The sequence below is a fragment of the Amphiura filiformis genome, chromosome 2, assembly GCF_039555335.1.
Source record: "Amphiura filiformis chromosome 2, Afil_fr2py, whole genome shotgun sequence".
In the NCBI taxonomy this organism is placed as follows: Eukaryota; Metazoa; Echinodermata; class Ophiuroidea; order Amphilepidida; family Amphiuridae; genus Amphiura; species Amphiura filiformis.
Genome location: NC_092629.1, coordinates 8214288 through 8238602, shown reverse-complemented (window position 1 = coordinate 8238602; position 24315 = coordinate 8214288). Strand labels below are relative to the sequence as shown.

General features: G+C 36.8%; 1 protein-coding gene across 1 annotated transcript; it reads left to right on the top strand.

Moving 5' to 3' along the window:
- Window positions 1-2002: 2002 nt before the first annotated feature.
- LOC140145841 (uncharacterized) lies at window positions 2003-23782 on the top strand. Its single transcript, XM_072167526.1, has 12 exons — window positions 2003-2093; window positions 2929-3043; window positions 7018-7181; window positions 7692-7841; window positions 8402-8586; window positions 8965-9095; window positions 12424-12677; window positions 16537-16695; window positions 19637-19775; window positions 20408-20666; window positions 21828-22081; window positions 22938-23782. The coding sequence occupies exons 2-11, from the start codon at window positions 2933-2935 to the stop codon at window positions 22070-22072; spliced, it is 1797 nt and encodes a 598-aa protein (XP_072023627.1). The 5' UTR covers window positions 2003-2093; window positions 2929-2932; the 3' UTR covers window positions 22073-22081; window positions 22938-23782.
- Window positions 23783-24315: the final 533 nt, after the last annotated feature.

Below are 24315 nucleotides of genomic sequence, written 5' to 3'. Positions count from 1 at the left end.
GTTCTTGTGATTGGTTCTGGCTCACAGTACAATACAGGCTGTATCAAAATGATTGTCTCAGTCATTTTGTTGTTGTCATGACCATACTTTCTAATAGATATTATAACGGATATAGTTTGGTCATCCAATGGTGCGATAAGAAGAGGCACGCATTAAAGAAAACACACAATAAAACTTGTTCGTAAATAATTAATCTTAACTTTCCTTACGCGGTGATCATCGATATCACGTATTATAGGGTGGCAAAAAGCGAGGTCAAGAAGGGTTTCACGGGACAGTGATTTTATATGCGTTATACCTTTTGTTGTACATGATATTGGTGTAATATGATGTTCACACCCCCATCAACGGCAGGTTAGTGTCAATTATAGGAATCAGATGGATGGTATATAAACTTGGTGCAAGTGTTTGAACACTAAACGTAATTTTTTTAACGAATGTACCCGCATCTCATGTTAAAGAGCTTACACGCTTTAATATTATTATAAATGCGCTTAATAACCTTTCATAAACACCAACCAATCGCAACATAGTTTTCAATGCTCGTGTTTGTAGCGTATTATTTTGTATCTACACATACTTCATATTACATGGATATGCTTCAATTAAAGTAATTAAAGAGCAAGCTATGCGTCATTGAATATGGACGACACATTCATCATCCATCAAAGAATTAATTAAAGTGAAACCGTCGACGTCAGTTACACATCTGGTATAGGGCACAGTTCTTCATCCACAATATGGTGTACACTAATGATATGACCATGTATTGGTATTGACGTAAAATCTCGTACTTCAACTTCAGGTGAACATTTTCAGCTTTTGTTGTTAACGTGGGACTGCAGATGCCAATGTTTCGAATTCAAAAATGTCAGAATTGTACATTTTCATGACCATATTTGGAATTGGCATGAAAAATGCATTTAAATGAGTACAAACAAGCCTAGTATTGACCCAGTGGTTTTAAAATTAGCTCTTGATATGTTAAGAAAATACCTCAAAACCTATTACTTTTTATGTTGAAGCCTATGGCTGGCATGCAGAGTATTAAATGGAGGTCAATGAACTGCGCCCTTGCAAATGATATCATTATTTGAAGACCGAATTAAAAAGACTAGTTTGTGTCTGACGTCAGGGCAAATGGCAACGTGATTGGTTGCTGACCTGCGCAGTACAGCACTTAATATTCGGTCTTCAATTATTGCAGTTGAAATCAATGTACCACCTCATGGAAGACTAGATGTTTATCTTTTCTTTTATTTCTTCATAGACGGGGTAGGAATTTCAACTTGAATGGCTCATTGTATGTCACAGGCATGACCCACTTTCGGTCAAATCTACCTATTGAAAATGTATAAGAATTTGTTTATGTTGTCCACAAAATAGTTGGGTCAAAATCATGCTTTTTGTATGATTTTGTCATACTAGTTAAGATATTTGCCTTTGGTGTGAGTGGTCCCATGTCCAATTCCCCGCAGGACCAATACCAAATATAATAATCTGGTAAAGGAAAGGAGGGACAGATGACCCATGATAAAATACCTCGTTACAGTCGGTTACAATCAGGATAATAAGCACGATTGTTAGCTACATTTGCCTGTCCTGCAAAAATGTCACTCGTGCCTTGCAGAAGTTTCGTCAGTGGTATCTCCTGGATTTCATCTGTCAATGCCTAGATCATTGTAGATATGCTTCACATTAAAAAAAGGATAATTTTTACACATATCCGATGTCAAATTGTTTTATTTGTTTAATATGTATACTAGTACCTTTATGTTCTTTAGATTAACAATTTAACAATAATTACAATGTCAACACAACCTTGAATTCTTGACAATTAGAGGAGTTTTGTATTTTCTATGTTGAGAATGGTTTTAGGCTTATGAGAGGGAACAATTTAATATTATATACATAATCATACTGTATTATATGTCATCACTTTCTTTAATTTGGTTCCAGGCCATTTGCTCTGGATTAGATTTATGCTATAAAAACACCATGCCTTTATTAGATTTAGTAGACAGTCGGACACCGTGAATTTCTTGCTACATCTTCAAGTTAATAGTACATATCTTGGGATCGACAGAAATCATGTAAGTAGATGGTGTTTCTCAAATAATTTTGAATATATATATTTTTTCACTAGAAGAAACGGGATATCGAAGATTTTATTTGTGTGTGTAGTGTAGAATGATTCTGGCAAGTGTCTTTAGTGTGATCTAAAGATTTTGTTTTTAAAGTTACAGACAAAAATTCGCCTATTCCAATTTCTATACATAAGGAGCCATGTGGAATTCAAGAGATTTTGAACACACCCGCTAATACCATGAATACGGAAAACGGACGAACTTGGAGAAAACTATGCTTTTCTCTATTCCATGTATGTTTTGTTCTCTGGATTATAATAGTTTTTGAAATTTACGCTGTTTACTGAACGTTTTATCTTTCTTTGGTCATGAAATAGAATGCGTAACTTAGTCGAGGGAGCCAAAAAGATCAATTTTCAATATCCAAATCAATATATTATTGACAAATCATATATGGTACTTAAAAACCTGCTTGATTTATTGTTGTTAATGAGTTGTGTATGTTTTACAATGGTGACGTTGTTTCAGCCATCTTTGCAACATAACTCAAGAACCACAGGTCCTACAAAGGTATATCTGTGATATTTGAATTCTTCTACACGCTCGCTATAAAATGATCAATGCAATTTTTGCCAAAGCTATCAGTTGTGAACTACCAAATCGCCACAGTTGAAAATAGTTACTAACCTTAAACGTGGATTGTTAAAGCATTATGAATATTCAATTGCTCTTGTTAGTGGGTATCAACTCGTCTTTGTAAATGATATGGCATTTCAACGGGACACCCTGTATGTTTGTTACCTTTTTCTTCATTCATTTTTTTTTAATATTTGTTTTTCAGCAAAATGACCGTGCTTCTAGCGATAATGCTATTACTGCATGCCGGAGGAACTGTTGTCTCTGGCACGCATTTTCGAGGCGGGACCTTTAAGTGGGCACCGATTGGAGACAATAAGGTAATATTGCCATTTTGTTTAATATTTAAATTCTTGTTTCCCTGCATATATCTATGACAACTGCATGTGAAACAAGAAGGGTGTATTATTATACCGAAATGGCTTTCGGGGATTCAGGGAACTAGTTTCAGATAAGTTTTAGGAGGGAATTACTTTCAGCTAAGATTGTTACAGAAACATTATACAATTATTATAATTCACGGTCACCCGTCTTTTGCGGTCACGGACTTTCGCGGTGGTTAAATGATTCTGTTATTTAATATAATGTAGAGTATAATTTTAGCATTCATCCATTTTGGATTTGTAACTGTCATACTAAACAATTCATATAAATAACCGAAAACAACACTTCAATTGCATTTCTAGGTGAAACTGGTCAGCAAAGGTGCAAAATATGAAAATAGTCAATAAGGTTGTTCGCGGTCACCTTGGATTTGATGCTGAAGATGACCCCAAAATGAAAAAGTACCCTTTGGAATAGATTCCTGTTTAAAAAATAGTTTGAAATAACCCCTCAGTCATGTCTCTAGGTTGATATATTCAAAAGTTACGTAATCTTTTGAATTTCAAAATGGCCGCCGATGGCCATTTTGGATTTTGCCGTTTCCTGTAGTTATAAATGCCGCGATAGGCTGAAGATGACCCTACCAAAATTAAAAATTGTTGATGCATGTAAAAAAATGGCTTGAAATGGCAATTAGATCATGAAGAACATTATTATGTTGTGCATGAAGCATGTCATATAACGAATTGGGCCAATTTAACAAAACTCCTTGCATAGCAACAGTATAATTCTATTATGTATAAGGTAAAGGTTTGCATAGCATCATCATCATCATCATCATCAGTCGGCTGCAGAGCAGGCGACCACAAGTTTTCTCCAACTGATGCGATCTTGGGCAAGCGAAACAATTTTGTTTGGCTGCAGCATCCCTTCAGTATCTCCCAGGAGGTGCTGGACATACTGTAAGTACAGTGTGCGTGGCCGTCCCGGTTTCCTCTTCCCATTTGGTGGAATATAAAGTGCATATTCTTTCACAGGCTCGTCATCTTCAAGACGCAATATATGGCCGAGAAATTTGAGTTGATGAATCTTGACTCTGGCAACCAGTGGAGTGGTGTTGGTCAGGTTGCATAGCAACAGTATAATAGTTCTATAAGGTAAAGGATCCGATGAGTAAATAGGCTTATGTAAGTTATATAGTGGTTTACTTTTGACCTTTTTCCCACTTGAAAAGCTGGCATCACAAAAGGTTCCCGCTAAAGCGCGTCCAGATCGAGGTTTTCCATTGTTGGATGCACTGTTCAGCAAGCTGCATCAATTTCTTGCGTCCGTTTGGACGAAAGTCAAAATAAGGCTATGGTTTTATCTTACTCAATATACGTGAAATAAAAAATCTAAACCTCCATCGTGCATTAATGTTTTAGCAACAGAGACCAATCAGAAAACGAATTGGCATTATCAGATTATGAACCTTTAACCACTACCATTTTGTGACAACTTCCGGGTCAAGACAGTCGATGGACATTCCTACGGCAGCGTGACATGTCATCTCTTTCGTTCAAAACACGGAGCAAAATGCAAATTTTCTAAAAAATCGTAGTGTGTCAGCAACAATAATATCTACATAAATCTTTAAAACCTCATCAGCAAAATTAAAATAAATTAGTCTTTTATTGGCATCAAACTACAATTTAATCTAAGCATGTTAAAAATTGACAACAGTGGGAAACTTGATTCACCTTTGGGATTCTGACCTATTTGGGCTCACGTCGTACAACTAAAGCATATTAGGCACAACTGACGATTTACTTTTTTTTTAAATTTCGTTTGACCAGAGGATGAATTTGAGTAACATTACAACTCGATTGGAGCAATTTGATTTTTACCCCAAAAAGGGGGCGTAGCCCATGACGTCATTAGAAATTTCGTATTTTACTCTTACATATGTGACCGTACACGGCGAATGAGCCGTAAATTCTTCCCCGGTCAATTTTGTTTTATTTCGTGTTTAGGGAATATACATCATAAGCATTAAAATGGTATATCATTTGACTTTAAGGGGGAATAATACCCTGATTTTCATCAGTACCCCTCTTCTTCTTTTTTTTCTTGCAAATTTATGAACTACATAAATATGTTCATCATCTCATGTCCTAAACTTATAAAATATCTCTACCTACAAAGTGGTTTTAAACCATTTTAGAAAATCATTTTAGCCCTATATATTTTTTTGTTTACTGTAACCTAGTAACTGAGATGTGTGTTTCATAACAAACCATAATTTATTCTATTGAACATGTCCAAGTAGAATACATGAATAGAATACATTAAATCCTTTGTTATACTATCTATAGAAATGTACTCACTGATTATAACACTGAATAAATTAAATAGGCCTAATCTCTTCCACATAGGCAATTTAACACTACACCATGTATGTATCTTCCATAATGTGTTGTTAGGAAAAGAGATTAAAAAAGGCTATAAGGTCATCAAAGGTCAGGTTATAGGTCAATTGGTTCAGGTCAAATTCAGGCATCAATTCTGAATACATGTGATAGTCTGTGATATCATACATGTCATAATGAGGCATCAATTTTGATATTTTGTCTGTTACTGGATATATAATGGAAATGTGTGAGGTGGATATACTAAAATACCTTGGGATGTAAATGGTGAGTACAATTTAGATTGCCTAGTTGAGATGGATTGGGCAAATAAATATAAAATAGTTACCAAAATCACAAAAATGAAGCTTACGGAAAACTACCTAATATGGTGGTATAGGTGACAAAAAATACAATCTTTTTCAACATTGCTGTAGTGTGGTTGTGATAACCTGTTACCTATGGCTTTGTGAAATAATGTCGCAAGTTCAAAATACAAAATATAGCTCAACATTGAAAATAGAAGCATTTTAACCGGTTCGTTTTTTGATAGTTGTGGAGCACCAAGTTCATGAAGTCATAAAAGAAATCAGGGACCACTTATTCCCATTTTACATATCAACATTATTTACCTAATGTGTTAGCAACACATATCCAAAATTTTAACGAAATCCGTTGATAGTAAGCTTTCCAAAATGAAGTGAATTTAAAATATCAGTGATGTACCACTTTTTGGCTTATACCATTAGAAGCCTGTACGCGTCATTGATACTGATGTCACCAATTGAAAGAGAAGATTTTCCCCTTCATTTTGCATACCACTTTGTCCAATTTCTTTTTCTCATTTCTTCACAAAATGCAAAAAAATGCAAAAAAAATGCAATGGGTGTAGTACTCCCTTAAACGATATCCAGAAGCGGGTTTATGGTTTGTTCAACTTTGCTCCTTCAACAAAATTGTAGCTTTTTTCGTTTCTACATGTGTCTCTTTTTCCATATTGCTGGCAATAAATATCAAACAGTCATAATCGGCGGTACTTTCAAATCATTCCCAAGTCAACGAGGTTTAAGAAAGTTCTCTCATAGTTAATTGTTGGTTATACATACCTATACAAAATGCAATGCCTGGTAACCTACCACATGAACAGGATTTAGCCAAAGCAAACAGAGACCAGAGCTATTAAAATTTATATAGCCATCTAAGGTAGAAGCTTATTATCCACTTCAACAATAGGAATATTGATTGGTGTTTGACTATCAAAATGAGATAGATGTCGCGCTAGCTTAAGTTACCGATGAATACGGTCTTCATACACATTTTACACTGTAACTCAGAATACAATTTAGGGAATTTACGGCTCATTCGTGCTGCCGGGTCACATATATCCAGACTTGCATGATCTTAGCGAAATTAATATAGTTAATAAAGAAAATAAAAACATATTTTTTTTAATGCTGTAGCTGAACAATGTGTATTCTAATGTGGTAGCTGTTGGTATTGTCCATAATGATTTGTTAGATAATCTAAATAATGATCACAAATAATTGTGACTAGCGATGAGAGGTTTATTTTGATATTTGCAGGTTGACGTGACCTACTATTTCAGTTTCAATGGGTTTCAAGATGGTTCACCAATTTTAGATGGACATCAAGTATGCAACAACATTGGTAGTTATTATGTGACAAAAGGCTATCTGGCTTGTGGTGACGGGTGCAGTCCACACAGGGGGTATGAATACTGTTCTGAGTAAGTATCTATATATTAATTCCAGCAAACAGCGTTGTGCACTAAAGTCTTTGGTTCATTATAACGGGTTCGATCCTGTTGGAGGTGAAAAGTCAGTCCAACCATCATGCATTTTCTCCATTACTTACTGAATTAATGAACGAACACTGTATGATTTGCATGATTTTTAACAAATAAAAAAGTATAGAACTGTTTCTAAATAACACAACTTAACAAAAGCAGTGGCAGCACCACTTTGGGGGATGGGGTTGGATTTTTTTTCTTGAAGTATAGTTAATCTAGCACATTTTGGCGATAAAATAGGTTTATGGTACAAATGGTACAAACTTAACTGGTGAAATATGGTACAAAGGTGAAATAAATTCGCGCAAAACGCTCTACAATTGGCACTTTTTAGGTTAAAAAATTATTGTTATTATTATTATTATTATTATTATTCTTATTCTTCTTATTATTATTATTATTTTTATTATTATTATTGATTATCATTACCATTATTTTTGTTTCTAGTTGTTTAGAATATGACAGATATCACGGCAACCAGTATAATCCAGACATGAGATGGCGATGCACAGAACACAACATCGCCGGGAACTATGATATCGGTAGCAGAACATTTGAGATGAAGGTTCCAAAGGACACCAACAAATTGGTGGTTTAGTATGTATTTATTCTATTCTGTGTATAAAGAACTCATTTTCAAGATGGCCGTCATGTGAAACTTTTTACATATTTTGATGTTTCGGCATTGATTTAATTTTTCTTTAAATATAATCCCAAAGTATCCGAGCAAATTCACCGGAATTCTTGTTTTAATTACTAACATATTGTTTAAAATGTTTTGCCACGATCGACTGCCTCATCTCTTATTTGTCTTCATATGATTTTGATTTTGATGATTATGATCAGAAGAAAGATGTATATTACTACCCACGTAAAATTTAACGCTCGAGATATGTTTGGTTTAGATGGTGTGAACAAAAGGTAGTGGTAACCATAACCGAAAGTATGTACTATCATATGGTACATTGTTATATAGATTTTTGCTTTCATGTTAAAACCGAAAAGTTAGATAGAAAACGAAACATCTAATTAAGTCCCAAATTACAATATTACTTAAATTGGAAAATTGGCAAAATCTCAAAATATCGAATTTGGTCACTGTACCTACTTACTGATGTTAAATTTTTCTTTTATTTCCTCTCGTTATATTCTTTCAGCTATAACATGTGCTGTTGGGTAGACCTTGTCAACGTTTATCCGCATGAAAATGAAGGATGGAAAATGTTTACTGAGATTGATCTCAACCACGTGCGCAACGGGGTGCCGAATTCTTCCCCCATTTCATCACCAATACCCGTACAACTTTATCACAAGGGATGTGACTTCTGGTTTGAAATACCAGGTAGGTTTGCAACGTCACGTGCATTTTATAATATAATATCAACCTGAATTTTTTATACAATGTTGAGAAAACATTAATTTAGAAAATATTTACCAACAGAAATAAAAATCCACAGACGGAAATTCTTGTTATGCTCCAATTCAAAAGTACAGGAAGATCTAACAAGCAATAATGGCCAACAATGTTGGCATCAAAAGCATTGTTAAAAACGAATTAATCAATTCATTATTACTAATTCGACAATTTTGAAGGTTTGTCCCCTTTGTTTTTGATCATATTGATGTTGAGTTCAATAAATGAACGTGTCACCACCATCACTAACACTACCAACACCACCATATTTTTCTTCTTTGTATCTTTATCTGTTTTTATTCACAGTTACCGACCCTGATAATGATAATTACCGTTGCCGGAATACAGAAAGGTACGACGATGAGTGCTATAAAACCAACTCTAAAAGAACCAAATTTGAGAGAGCCTGCGGAGAGCTTGATTATATACACGTCTTTGTAAGTAGATAATAGAGAGATCGTGATGATCCATATTCCATGCGTGCATTCATACGGGCGTTCACTCGTGCGTAAATGTCGCAAGCCTTGCCTGGATTGTGCTCCTTCGTCACGAAGAAGCACAGTCCAGCTGGAATCGAGACCAACACTTTTGTTACCAGCATGAGGGCGACAAACATAATATTTAAAGGTCTCCGAGACTGTTTAAACAGTGGAGCGATGAAAATCGCCAAGGAACTCGACCTTGACGACCGAATTGACCTCATTGATCAACGCAAATCTTTTATCACGCAAAAGGACTACGAACTTCGTACAGATCCATACTTGCCGCCTCATCAACCCCTGCAAATCAGAGTTAGGGAGAGCAAGCAAACTAATCACGGAGAGAATTGTGAAACAAGTAGTTGAAGCAAGTAAAGCATACTGCAGTTACTGTCCGTTTTCCTATACACAATACACAGTGCTCTCACCATTGAGCTGTGACCTGTACAAATCGTGCCATGTTAGAAGAATAGGCATTTGTCTAGTTAACGTCAATGTGTGAAAAATAACCGGCCAATATTAAAAGTACTCTCAAAAACTCTAGCAAATATATTCCTCTAACATGACCTAAAATTACAGCTAGGTTAGATGCTCAGAAATATTCGTACTTTGGTAAAATAGTGAGTGAGGGCAAGACATAGCTAGCCAACGTCCCGTGTTAATTGAATGGAGATTTGACCGAAAATTTTGGTAAACGGACCGCTCACTTCTGAAGAATGCCACACGAAAACGGTACAAGCTACATTTAAAGTACTCTCTGTTCGATCATCATGATGAGTTTCTTACATAGTATGCCGAAATTGGGTACTGTAGGTGGTTGACAAAGGGTCGTACTTCGCTGATGAGTAAGTGACAGTGAACATGAAATTCAGCGCCCATAACCCAAGTTAGTAGCTAGTTAGTGGAGGCCGTCACGGGACTGATTATTGATTATTGAAGTGCCTTATTAATAGATACGCACGATTTAGGGCAAGAAAATAACCCGGGACATTTTTGGAGACATCATCATCATCATCATCATCATCATCATCATCATCGTCATCATCATCATCATCATCATCATCATTATCACTTTCTACATTTTTTCTAAACAACATACTGTTTTAATAAGATTTTTTTCTTAAAATGCATTTAACTATAATTATTGTTTAGAGCGTGGTGAAATAAAACATCATGATTTTCATCACGAAACGAAGTAATACATAAGAAATCGTTTGTTTTAGAGCGTGATGAAATAAAACATCACGATTTTCATCACAAAACAAAGTAATAGGCCTACAAAAGAAATACTTTTTTCGAGAGTGATTAAATAAAACATCACGATTTTCATCACGGAACAAAGTAATACATAAGACATCGTTTGTTTGATTGCAATCAACCACGACAGTTCGTCTCACACACATAACAATGCACTGCGATCAAATAGGTTGATGACAACATTTGATTGAATGGACTGCACTGCGACATGATTACGGTGCACCGGTTCAAATCCTTTGTTTGGAGCCAATCAATAATTTCATGTACAGCCTCTATGCAAATTAGAGTTTACACACGCTGCAGCTGGGGTAATCGACCGAAGCTGGTTGTCGTTAGTGATCGAATGCATGAGCTTATTTGCTTTACTGAATCGATTTACTGGATTAATATCCTGTTAACTGGGTTTAATGCCACAAAGGTCGAATCGGGCTTGCCATGGACCATAAGTGCATCATGGTAAGTCTGTGCCCATTCGGCAGGAAAACTAAACGACCAAAACGGGCCATGGGTAAAGAAAAACGACACCCATGTTTGACATCACCATAGGCTCGTACGACAGGGCAGAGTGTTGCGAACTGATCGTCGCGACGGGCATCTACCTGCTATCCCAAATAAACCCCACTATATGGCAATTCAGTTGGTCTTTACAGGAACGACGGACTAGTCGTTTACCACCAAACGTAGATACTATAGCATCAAGAAAAAGATAAGCGAGATATTTAAAGCCAACGGACTTCGCATAACAATAGAAGCTAATAAAACACTTGTAAACTTTATACTTTAAATATTAAAGAAAAGTGGGCACGATCACAAGCTCAAATACAAACCGAAGGAGCAAAGAACCATCACATAGTACAATCCACCGTTTGATATTCTCGAATATCGTAAGCGAGAGTTTCCCCAAAGGTCACACACCTTACGTTGGCTTTGCCAAAGACTACTGGCGAAGTTGAGAAGGGGAGAGCGACAAATCGGAGCACCGAAGTGGCGAGTATCACCACTTTGGCTTCTGTAAAAATATTGTACCCAGTAGTTTCTCTCCCTATGGATAATATATCTAGGTATGTGTTATGTGGCGCAAATCTTTAATAAAAATACAATAAAATATATTACAGATGCATGTAAAACATGAAAAAAAAAATAATGATCACCAAAATAATCACCAACACACAAAACAAAGCCTTGCAACTGTAGGAAAAAAACGAGTAACCGCTTATCGGAGAAGGCAGTCGTCGAGCATTGATCTTGGAACTGAAAAAAGAAAAAGAAAAGCACGTAGACCTAACAAAAATTAATTCACACAAAGACTCGCTACTCACAACCAAACATTCAAGAAAGAAACACATTTAAGCACCAGCCATAACTGTCAAAACACATTTGGATGCTGAAGGAAAATAACATTGACTTTAAAATCATGGAAAATGGCATATTTGAACAAAAGATCAGAAATGACTATGACATCTCGACATGCGGCTAAGTTAAGTTCAAGCTCAAAAAAATCACCTGCGCGTGTGACTTAAACCGCGCATAGACGCGGACTGAGCTCTTTTGTGTAAACCACATTTACGCACCGGAAGAATCGTCGGTCGCAACACATAGTGGCGTACGTGAAGGACAAATGCGTTTCTGAGAAAAACGTGTTTGAAGGATATGTTTCTAACAATGGAGATGATACTCCTCCTCTATTCTCTCAGTAGCCCGATTTCATATGAAATTTAGGTTCAAGGTTCAAACTATTAAACTGTTTCTTTACTGGTTATAGAAGTAACTATTATAGGATATAGCTAGCTCTAAACCTTTATGCCACTATGTAAAACGGAAAAAATTCAAAAATCCCTCTTTGCCACTATGCGACCGACGGAATGTACTTTGTTTTGAGACTGGCATAATCGCCACAACTCCCTGATGAGAAGAAACAAGTTTGTCTGAATTAAAATTGGTGAAAATGAACACTGTCAAATCCAATTTTATTATTGTATTATAATAGAAACACCTTTTTTTTTTATCTCGGATAATATTTAATTTGCAGCCTAATTGTACACTGCATTTCGATACACATGGAGATGCAGGTAACTATGCAGTTCGCGTAGTGATTGAGGATCTTGATGAAAATGACAACCCGAAAAGTAAGGTATCCTTATCATTTCTGCTGGAAGTAAGCCCCGACAGTTCTACTTGCAACAGACCCAGAATAGTAGCACCAGGAAAAAGCTGTACAACTATTCCAGTTAACGAGCATTATGAAATGACGATTATAGCTGAGGCGGCCACAGCAGAACTACCGTAAGTATGTTTGAGAGTTCATAGTCGATACCATAGTATTCTAACATATGCAACAGTAATGTTCAGTTATACAGCCTGTCTCAAAAAAATTGTGCAAGTGAAAAGCGCCTTCTTTGGCAATTAGAAAATACCGTTGTGACATAATGCTTATATCAACGTCACGGGCGCAGTCTTAGCTCTCAAATGCCGTTTGTTTTGTTCTATTTGCTTGTTCCAATTTCGAGATATGTTTATTTAACAACGAAAGGGTAAAATCACAATTGTGCCACTTTTACTAGGGAAGAGAGCTGTACATGTAAATCAATGATAGTTGATGTTGATGCGTCTAATGCACTCCCCCTTTCGGGGCGCATGTATTTTGTCTAATATCTCTCCCAAGAAGTAATACGCGTTCATTAACCTATAACATGTATAAGTGCGCAATATTTGTTTGTCTTTTAACATGTCTTAAGTGACTTAGAGAACAGTATTTACCATGATAAAATCATTGACATGCACATGTATTTAATTTTTACAGCAGAATGTGAAATATTTATTTATCTTTTAATCTCTTTTAAGTGGTAAAAGAGAATCATCATTCCTGCATCATGATAAAACAGTAAAAACAGTGTAATTGATGCATTGTTTTAATTTCACGAAGGAACTTCGTGACATTAAAACAATGCATCCATTTGAACACCGGGACGGGTTGAACACCATTTGAACACCGGGACGGGTTGGGAACAGTCAGGGGTTAACACCCTATTCTTTTCGAAACTAGCTGCGAGATACATGTACAGGTATGACTCTCTGCATACGGGACCGACGGCTTAACGTCCCCTCCGAAGGACGGAGTACTTTCATGATTCATTTACCCAATTCTAAATGAACCATGGGGGAGAGCGGAAGTCTGAATTTAATCTACAGAAGCTGCCAATTAATTTCAGACTTTTTTCCCAAGTCAATATCCCAGCAAATCGCCACCGCTGGGATTTGAACCCGGGACCTCATGCACTAAAGGCAAGTACCCTAACCATTGCGCCACACTCCCCACCTTTGTCCATAACCATTAGGGTATAGGACATTTTTTGTTTTTGATATAGCCCCCGAATGAAATGTATTTAATTATGTTTATACTCACTCAGGTAGCATTGTGTGTGAATTTTATATCCAAACTAGAGGCTATTCTTTTTTATGGGCATTTTAGTGTCTAAAATGGCCCAAAATGAGGGTTTTTCAATATTGCCGTCCATTTCTAATCGTCACCCCCCATAGGCTTTACATGTAAAATAAAAAGGCTCATGTTCCTCTTGTTCGGATGTAAAATTCACACCAAATGCTTTTTGAGTGATTAGAAAGATAATTAAATACTTTTAATTCGGGGGCTATGTGGATTTTTTTTATGTATTCCTTGTACAATGACATTTCACAATAAAATGTCCATTGGAAACAAAGGTGCCCCCCCCCCCATGTGGTACATGTACATGCTTTGTACCTGTGATATTAATTCCAAATATCTTTTCAAAATAGCAGCCAATAGTGAACACATACAAACTACAAATGTATGTATTCTCTTGGTCAGCGTTGTTCCATCTAATGCACTTACCCATTTCTCACATCTGTCAAAGGGGACACCCTCACGGCATCTCTATTATTGGATTCTACAGGGTCTTTGATTTCCAGTCAATTTTCTCCGCATAGAACACATCAATGTGCATTAATTTTCCTTTTGCAATTTATTGGGAGCGTATTCCCCTGATCAGAAATCAAACTTATTAATTGTTTCACAAAGAGGTATACCGTATTTATCATATGACATGTTTTGTGATTTCCCCCCCATTGAGTACAACGGTAAGTGTCCCCTGTGTCTAAGGGCGCAAGACGGAACAGCCGAATCTATCGCGAGCGACCGACAGAATGTAAAATACCCATACCCATTCCTGTATGTAAGGAGGAGCACAAAGTTAATACTATACACTAGGATGAGCTGCCATGCATACTGCATGGTTCAGTGTGCACTTTTTCTCTTTTTCACTGAGTTTCATGAATTAAAAAGTTCCATGAAAGAAGTTTTAGATATTTTTATACAGTATTTATTAAAATAATGCATAATTAATTATCAAGACCTAACCTGTTTATTTCATCAATGCTAGCAATAATATGATTATGCTAATTCGCAGATATTAACCTAAATAATATGGTGGATATGTAGGATACATGACAGATGAATTATTTGACAGCCCCCAATTTTAGGAAAAAAGGGCAAATAAAGTGAAATGAAGTTAACAAATTTTAGATCAAATTTTAGATCTATTTTGACATTTTTAGGTATAATCAGTTCACATTTAACATAAATTTAATTGCATGGACTCGGACCGGATTCGGTTTCGAGTCCGAGTCCTTTTGTGTCCGAGTCCGGGCCGAGCTGAGTCTTTTGGGGTCCGAGTCCGAGCCGAGTCCGAGTCCGACAAAAAGTGGACTCGAGTCCGGACTCGAGTCCGAGTCCGGACTCGAACTATACATCACTGGTGGAAGAATAGGTAATTTCAAGCACTGTTTTATTAGAATTCTGACAACCAAACCGCTAGTCCGAATTTGAAAAGCACATACCCAGCAAACATAAAAATTTTCTCAAAATGTTTATTCAAAACGTTTTAATAACATTTAAATGTCCAAATCTGAAATGCACTGCTCTAGTCTGGATCTGGAAAACACTTCTTCAGTCCGACACTGCACCAGTCCGAATCTGAAAAACACGGCGCTAGTCAAAAACTGAAACCATAGCTCTAATTCGAAACTAAAAACCACAGAAGTAGTCTGAATCTGAAAAACACTGCGCTAGTGGGAATTTGCGAAAAAAAAAGCGCAGTGATTTATAGTGCGCTACGCACAGGCACATCGCCTAGACGTTGATCCACAAGCCTCAGCACACTTTACAGGTTGTCGCTGACCACTACGGCCCACATCATTCCATAAACCATTTAACAAATATTCAGGGACTATGCTGCTTCAAGAACGCACACCCTAGACATTCCATAAATAGCCATCGCAACCAGGATCAGCTCCCCGAGTTTCGTACGGGTTACAACGAGACAATTAGCAGTAAGTTCCTTGTCCAAGGGAATTTCAAGCTAACTCAATTTTTCCACGAGAGCGTAATAGGCACCGCCAGGGCTCGAACCCGCAACCTCTCGCACCATAGTCGAACGCCTTATCGATTGAGCTAAACACTGCGCTTGTTTGAATCAATATTAACACTGGCACATTGTTTTTCAGATTCGGACTAGCGCAGTGTCTGACTGAAGGATTTTTTTCCAGATTCGGACAGCGGTGTGTCGGGTAGCGCATTGCGTTTCAGATTCGGACTAGCGGCGTGTCGGACCGGCAGAGTGCATTTTAGATTCGGACTAGCTGCGTGTCGGACTAGCGGCGAGACGGACTAATCGGTGCACCCTAACTTACTATTTCTTAATGGACATTTTTTCTTTTCTCTGTTTATGGCCTTTGCTTTACCAATAAACCATGTTACTCTTGTAAAATGTATTAAAATCCTATAAAATTACCAGATTCAGCAACGTTTTTCACACGGTGCTGATACCTAATTTTCTATTTTTGCAGCGTGGTGCAGAACACCGTGGGATATAATTGTTATTTGCAACCATAATTAAATTAACTTTTTTGGTAAATCCGATAAGCATTTGTGGGGAGACATGAGTTGTCATTCCACGTCACGCCGATGCCACATCGTTGAGCGTACATCGTTACCGCGCACCTGAGAGCCATGAAGTACACATTAACGATGTGCGCATCGGCGTGACGACGACCACAAAGGCTTATGGGATTTACCGGAATTATATTTTCATCGTATTTCTTTAAACAGGATTGATCGTATAGATACTAATAAACCATCTGGCATGACGAGTTCGTATTTACTTAATGGGGATGGACCCTTGCGTAAATCGAAGACCCTTACTTGGACCCCCAGCGGTGACCAAGTCGGTAGACACATCGTAGGATTCAGTGCTGTTGATACCGCCGGGTAAGTTGACAGACACGGTTGTTTGAAGTATATAGAATTGGCTTCATTATTAAGAAAATGCAAACTATAGATGGCGCTATTTATCCTAAATCAATACTGCCAATAAAACAGATTGAATAGGTGAAATAAGTAACAAAGAAATTTTATAAACATATTTCATCAACAAAGAAAAGGAATTATTTGTAATAAAAGCTTGAAAGGGTAATTTCCAGTAACTAAATAGCGCCTCCAATCTTATCATAAATAGATACATTTTATATCCGAAAAAGCTTTAAAAAATGATTTGAACGTGATTAATGTTGTAAATATGCGGAAATTAAAGTTGCAAATGACTCAAAAACATTTGTATACATTAGCACGATACCGCTTTGAGCTGTTTTAGTCTAAAATTAGGTAGTACATGACGTATTGTTTGAAAAACTAATAAATGATCACATCAAACAACCGTGCAGAACAGACAGAACACATGACAGAGGTCATCACATATGCGAATATGACGCTAGCCAGTTTTTTTTATAGTTCAAAGCACTAACCATGCTAACTCTAATCTTAACCCAAAACCTAAAATTTAGGCTTATTTTTTCTTCAACGAAAGTATGTTACATTCACCATTTAGACAATAATAACTGCGCACCATCTATTTTGAGGTCATTGTGAGAAATTGGAAGGTTTTGTTTTCACATTTTCACACAATGAACTCAAAATACAGTCATGGACAAAAGTTTGGAATATTTTTATTTTTGTATCAAATGCAGTTTTCAATCATACTAGGAACAGGTTTATTGTTCTGGAATAGTGCTCAGTTGAATTTAATTGAAAGATACAAATATCCTTTGATGTTTACATCACACAGTTTGTCAATTAAATAGAGAACTACCTGAGGAAGCGCATTACAATGGAAGGATCACACAATCGCAACACTTTTTGGCGGACTCTTTGTATCACAAAATGAGATTAAAGACACTAGCAAACTTTATTGTTTAAACAAAAACTTAAACTCTCACTGTGACATGTTCAGATAAGTTTCTTGCTTGAGAAAACACAACGAAATTTTTGGTGTGTCCACTCCTTGCCAGCTCAAGGTCATATACGCGACGTGACATTCCCTCGACCAGGATTGCCAAGGTTCCTTGTGGAACATCTCGCCGGAATAAGTTCCTGCAGGGTGATTGATTGGTTGTCCATATTACCTATCCTATACGGGGTACCTCTTCCCATAAGTTCTCTATAGTGTTCATATCCGGGCTCAAAGCCAGCCAGTCCAGGTGTTCTACATTCTCATTTTCAAGGAATTCCCTCACGCGTAAGGCTCTGTGCGCCGTGGTGTTGTCATCTTGGATCACGAAATTGTTCCCGAAGTCTCTTCTTGCAAACGGAAGCATAACTGTATCAAGAACATGCAGATATTGGTCCTGGTTCATGTGTCCTTCTAGCTTGGAGAGGTGTGATTTCGACTTACTGTGAAATGCTCCCCATACTGTGACTCACCATACTGTGATTCCACCACCTGAGACTTTGCCGTAATGGCCGCACAAAGCCTGCACCTGACCTGTCTTCGGACCTTAAATCGGTCATCTTGTCTGTAGAGGAGGAACCATGCCTTGTCACTGAAGATCATATTTCCCCAGTGGCCTACTGTCAAATTCCTATGTCTCTGTGACCAAAGGAAGCACGCATGCCGATGTCGTTGCAGAAGTATCGGCTTTCTTATTCGTCGTCTTGGGCGAAAACCTGCACTAACCAGTCTATTGTTTACACGTTTCCTGGTAAAAGGCGCGTTTATGGACCTCAGCCATTCTGCTCGTAGCCGAGATGCAGGCTTTGTGCGGCCATTACGGCAAAGTCTCAAGAGAGATCGGTCTTCCCTGGCGGTTGTCTTTCGGGGCCGACCTCACCTTGGTCTAGGTGTAGAAGTTCCGGTGTCTCGACGTCTCTTCAAAATTTTAGAAACTGCCCCTTATGTAATTCCTAAAACGGCATCAATATCCTTCTGTTTGTAGCCGCCATTACGTAAATCAATGACACGGGCGTATAAATCTGCGCTCAACTCGTACACCATGATCATAAATATCGTATACAACAGACAGAAACAAGAAAGTAAAACTGGTTTCTTCAAACCGTAATGCTAAAGCCAATGTTACCTTATGAATCATATCGCTAAAATAACTGTGAAAATGCCCGATGGTTCAATGGTCAGGCATAAGAAGCCGTTGTCCTACATTGCGTATTGTGTGATATGGAATGGTACCTGAGACCTTGCCAGACATCCGTGATCCATTTTGCATGGCTGACGGGTCATTGATGGTAAGAAATTTGCACTTAAAAACAGGGCTATGCAAAAAAATAAAAATATTCCAAACTTTTGTCCATGACTGTACATGTAGAAGGTGCAAAGTTATTATTGTCATTTATTACCGTCGTATCTGGTATTTTGAACGCTGTTAAATATAAACAGTTTTAATATTACTATTATCACCTACCATACAAAAAAAATCGATCAGGTGAACTTGACACTAGCGCCGACAACAAGATCTACTAATCGCAGAAGTGCAACGGCTTCGCGTGTGCGTTGCTGTAACGTTTAGTGTATACATGCTCGCGCAGGCAGAGGTCATTGTAGTGATGAACATGTTCCAGGAGTCATTGTGAATTATTACCGCCATAACTATTAGCCAACCACGCTAATTATTTATCCGACTGCAGATGACGACGTTTACAATGTAGATCTAACAGCAGTCGTTACTTGAGCTTAGCAATTTGATCAAATGCTTTACATCTTAGATTATGGGCGGTTTATAGTAACTTCCTATTCGGCATTATGCGGGAAATCACAACAGTATAATCATGTGATCCAATGATATACTATGTTTAATATAGTTAAACTATTGATTGTATATCCTGTGTTGAGACTATGTCTAAATGCCTTGTTTTATCTTTAAAGATTCTCAAGCGATTGGTCATCTGTGAGTCTAAACGTAGTTGACGTGCCGCCTTTGTCGCCTTCAGTAATGGGTAGTCATCCATCGAGAGGAGAAGAAGTGGATTCCCCTAAGCGTTGGTCTGTGGCTTATAACCGAAGGGTAATAAAACAAACAAACGCACATATATACATGCAAAAACAAACACAATAAATTCACGATAAGTTTACCTCTCTTACAGAAATCATTCTTGGTATATTCATCATCAACTAGCCACCATACGTATAAAGCTGACATAGATAGTTAAAAAAATATAGCTGCATTATAGTCGTTTATATTTATCACATTACATTTATTAAAGGATTTAAAAAAAATCGAAAAATGCCGACTTTGAAGGCACGCATACCTGCAGCAGAGACGCAGTACTGCGCACTGTTTACGCGCCGTATATTAAGCGCGAGTTGTCGCCTTGTATAGAGTGGACAAAATGTACACAAGCTATATGTGATGCGATCAAGCAAAATGAGTCGGAACTCGGAAATATTGATTTTGAGATATAGCCAAACAAAGGACATTTTTCCTTTTGTTTCCTGTTGTTTTGGAAACTCTTAAATTGCTCATATCTTTGGAACTGGTTGTTCAATTTCAATGGGGTTTTCTGCAAAATCCAGCTTTGTAAATGCTTTTTGCTATCATATAGGAAACTGAAAATTTATTATTGCCGAGTTCCGACTGATTTTGCTTGATCGCATCACATATTACATTTTAAATCCTCTTATATTATTGACAAACAGATTCGACGCCCAACTCAATCAGCATACATCATTCTCATAAGCAAAGCTGATGTAGTCGTCGGACAAGTGGATTCATCCGATGAAACAAAAGTCGAATTTGGCACCCAAAACATAATCTTTGACATGCCTATAGACGATTTCCCTGGGAAAAAAACGTACACTTTACAAATTGGTGAAGGCGTCGCAATTGATGCAGAATATGGTGATGTAAACTGTACATTACCTTCAACGCCAGATGAATGGCAAGTTACTGTCGGCGGTAAGTAGCAGAATTTTTGCCACAAATATTACGAATGATTTATTATTTATTTTACAATTTGATTCTTGGGCATGTATGATGAAGGAAGGACACGTATCTAATGTGTGTGTCTAAAAACGCATAGAGTCTTATAACGTCACTGAAACTTCATCCTCATGTATATATAAATTCCGGTTTGTCATCCAGTGGGAATTTCCAATAAAACATATATGTGTTAGATATGGAGTTTATGTCATCAGTAGGACTAAATTGTTAGGGGGTGGGTGTTAGCTTATATGACCAATTGGGAAAATTATACCAAAATAGGGATCCGCAAAAAAGAGATGTATATTATATTGTTTGATTTTTTGATACAAATATTTAAATCTTTTTCGAAGTATGACATATACATTTGAGGAGGGAGGGCAGTATTCAATCTGGGTAAAAAACCGACTTTACCCAATCATGCAGTCATCCTATTGTATCCACCATACCTGTAAAAGGATAATGAAAAGATTTGACATCTATTTAAACACCGGTATAAGCTTTGAACTTTGAACAAAGCTGTTTTACGATCGAAACACATAAATGTTGGCTACTATTATTGTACCTTAGGCTATACCACAATTTTGTTACTCTTGTTTGAAGGCAAATAATATATCATAAATCTCCCTAATAATATAAACTGTGAATTGAGAAGTGGTTCAAAATGCAGTCTAGGGCGAAATACTATGCTTACATCTAAATCTTATCTTTTAGAACTCGTAAAAGTGAATAATATAAATTTCCACATATAGAATATAAATATATAAATATTTCCCTTTTTGTTCAAATGTTTTACCATTTCCGCCATTTTGGAATAATATAGTACAAAAACAACTATAATTAGTTTTGCCTTTAGGCTCGTATTTTGACAGCATTACGACTGAATAGCAGGGGGTGTACCCCCTCTATCTTTAACATTAAATCTTAAGATATGGAGAGCGCTATGTCGTTAAACTTTACGCGCCAAACGTTGTGTAGAACTTACATGTTTCCCTTAAGGTAGAAATTCGCCTTAAGTTGCAATATAATAATAACAACAACACAAATAATACAATAATACTAAAAATGCCCTTTTTGTAAAAGAATATACCGTACCGTAGTTCTTCACATATTATTTTTCATACATTGTATAAACAGAAGCATCTGTGGTCACTGCACATCCCCCTACTGGTATTTGGATGCCCACCACCAAACCTCCTGTCGAACCCCCCATCTTCAAATGTGAGCCGGGTGACGTGGATATCTCCATTCCATCAGAAGCGGAAGATGGCGACAAATGCTTCATACATCTGACGAAGACCAGTTTTACCGTTACGTCAGAGAACAGCATGTATGTACCATACAAGGTGTGCTGTCCGACTACCTGCGAAAGCTGTAATTGATTGATGAAGGTAGGTCAAATATATGGTATCCGTGAGATGTAGATCAATTATTATGCTGGATACTAGAGCCTAACTAATTCAATAACTTAACGTGGCAGCTATTCATTATACTTCAATTAACTCTCCTCTCATTATCATCAAAGAGAATAATATTTTTTTTAAATTAAACTCGAATCAACATAGTTACCGAATATTGGCCTTACAATGACGAATAGGACCGCTATGTAATGGTTAAATTTCTTAAGATTCGGTGGCGCGATTGTAGTTTTAACTCGGATCTAAATATAATTATGTTCATGAAAATGTCCTTGGGTTAGCATGATATAAAAAAAAAACATAGTGTACTGCAAAACTGTTTTTTTCGATGTACTTCAAGAATTTAAGAGCACAAGTCTTACTTAAAACCTAGCTGTGACCCTAACCTATCGTAACGCTATCCCTAACGCAAACGCTAACCATAATGATAACCATAATCATAACCCTAGCCCTAATCCTAATCATAACCCTAGCCCTTATCATGTCCTGAACCCTAACTTTAAAACCTTCGTTGGATTAATAACCCTATGGACTAACAGGCAAAAATGGTCAGTGCTCATTGAATTGAATCCTATTTTTCGATGTTGCTCATGATAAAACTTTACTTTACTCCGAATCCTACCAGGTGATTCACAAGTAACTTGAACTTTGAGGTTTAACGGATTGCCCCAAATTATATTTATTTATAAGTGTAACTAATAGGCTAACGGATGTTAGATAACACCCCCTTATACATGTAGGTTGATGCTGTGCTGTATGGCTTGTACTGAAGAAATTTAAGATGCATTGATTTTTTATCCTCTTTTATTAATTTATATTTGTTACACAGAACGTATACCTGACCGAACTGCTGATGGATCAACAACCGTGTAATGCTGATATCGTGATACCCGTTATGTTATGCCATTATGTGTTTAGATTACAATCTTTGCAAATAAGAAGTATGAAAAATGTCATACTTGCATTATTATTATTTTCAGCTTCAAGGTACTCAGAAAAGTATATTTTGGTTTCATAAGATACAATTCATCTGTACTTAACAAATGAATAAATACATTAATTAAGGCAAAAGTATAAAGGAAACATGTGCAATAAAAGTTTCGGGTACAGTTGTCTGTGTCTCCATTGTGCTTAGTGTTTTTCAACTTTGCTGCAGTTGTTTTCATTTAGCCTACATTGTACCACACCTGCTGGATCGCATGTGCTACACTGGTATTTCTGGCGCACAGGATATATATATATATATATATATATATATATATATATATATATATATATACATATATATATATCGCATTGGTGTCCGTTAGATGCCGTGGGTACAGCTTTTCGGTATAATTTTGTTTCATGTAACGTTTAGGTAAACGACTTACTCGTTTGTTTTATCCAATACAAAAACAATGCCAGATAGAGCTAGATTTCATATGATTCTGTCACATTGCATTAGGGTTCCTCAAATAAACCAGGAGCGACAAGACGTTTCAAGATATTTTAAACCAACAATTCTCACGTAAACTACTTAATATCGTAATAAGATCGTAATATTAAAATATGCCATTTACTATTTATTGTATTTCAAGTGTAACCTGTTGCGTATGTCACATGATAAATGGTATTAACTATAACAAGACAATGATATGTTAAAATTTTGAATAAAATATTCATGACGCAGTATTTGTGATTCTTGAGTACTTTTCCCATTAATCGTCTATTTTATCATTAGAGAGATTGCGAAATTTACGTGAAACGTGACACGGGAACGCCAACGGCAAGCTACATTAGTCGAAAATCGGTTATTATGCCCTCTAGAGGGTGAAATCTATTGTGAATTGGTCAATCGTGGAATTACCGTAAGGCGATTACGTTGCGGTTGGTAGCAAAAAATGACGTTCCAAAATGACAAAAGAACGCATTATAAAATGCAGAAAAATGTTATGTTTATCTTGTTATGAAGCGAATCAAAGTATCCTAATGGAACAAGTAGAGTCCGACATGTAATAAAATCCATTTTGGGGGTTAAAATTTGATCTCGTATAGACAAGAAGAAGTGAACAAATTTCGATTTTTTTCGACGCGAATTCGAACGGGCAGATTGCCTATTCATTTGTGTGTGGAAAATGCCGTCCAAAAATCAGCTTGCGAAGAGGCGTTTTAGGCAAGATTGTATGAATGGCCAAGTGGTCCAAAAAACGCGTAAGATAAACGTG

Coding starts and splice junctions, on each gene's coding strand:
- LOC140145841 (XM_072167526.1), top strand. CDS start 2,933: ATGACCGTGCTTCTAGCGATAATGCTATTACTGCATGCCGGAGGAACT. Junction 16,696..19,636: donor AGTGCTGTTGATACCGCCGG/GTAAGTTGACAG, acceptor TTATCTTTAAAG/ATTCTCAAGCGATTGGTCAT. Junction 19,776..20,407: donor CTGTGGCTTATAACCGAAGG/GTAATAAAACAA, acceptor ATTGACAAACAG/ATTCGACGCCCAACTCAATC.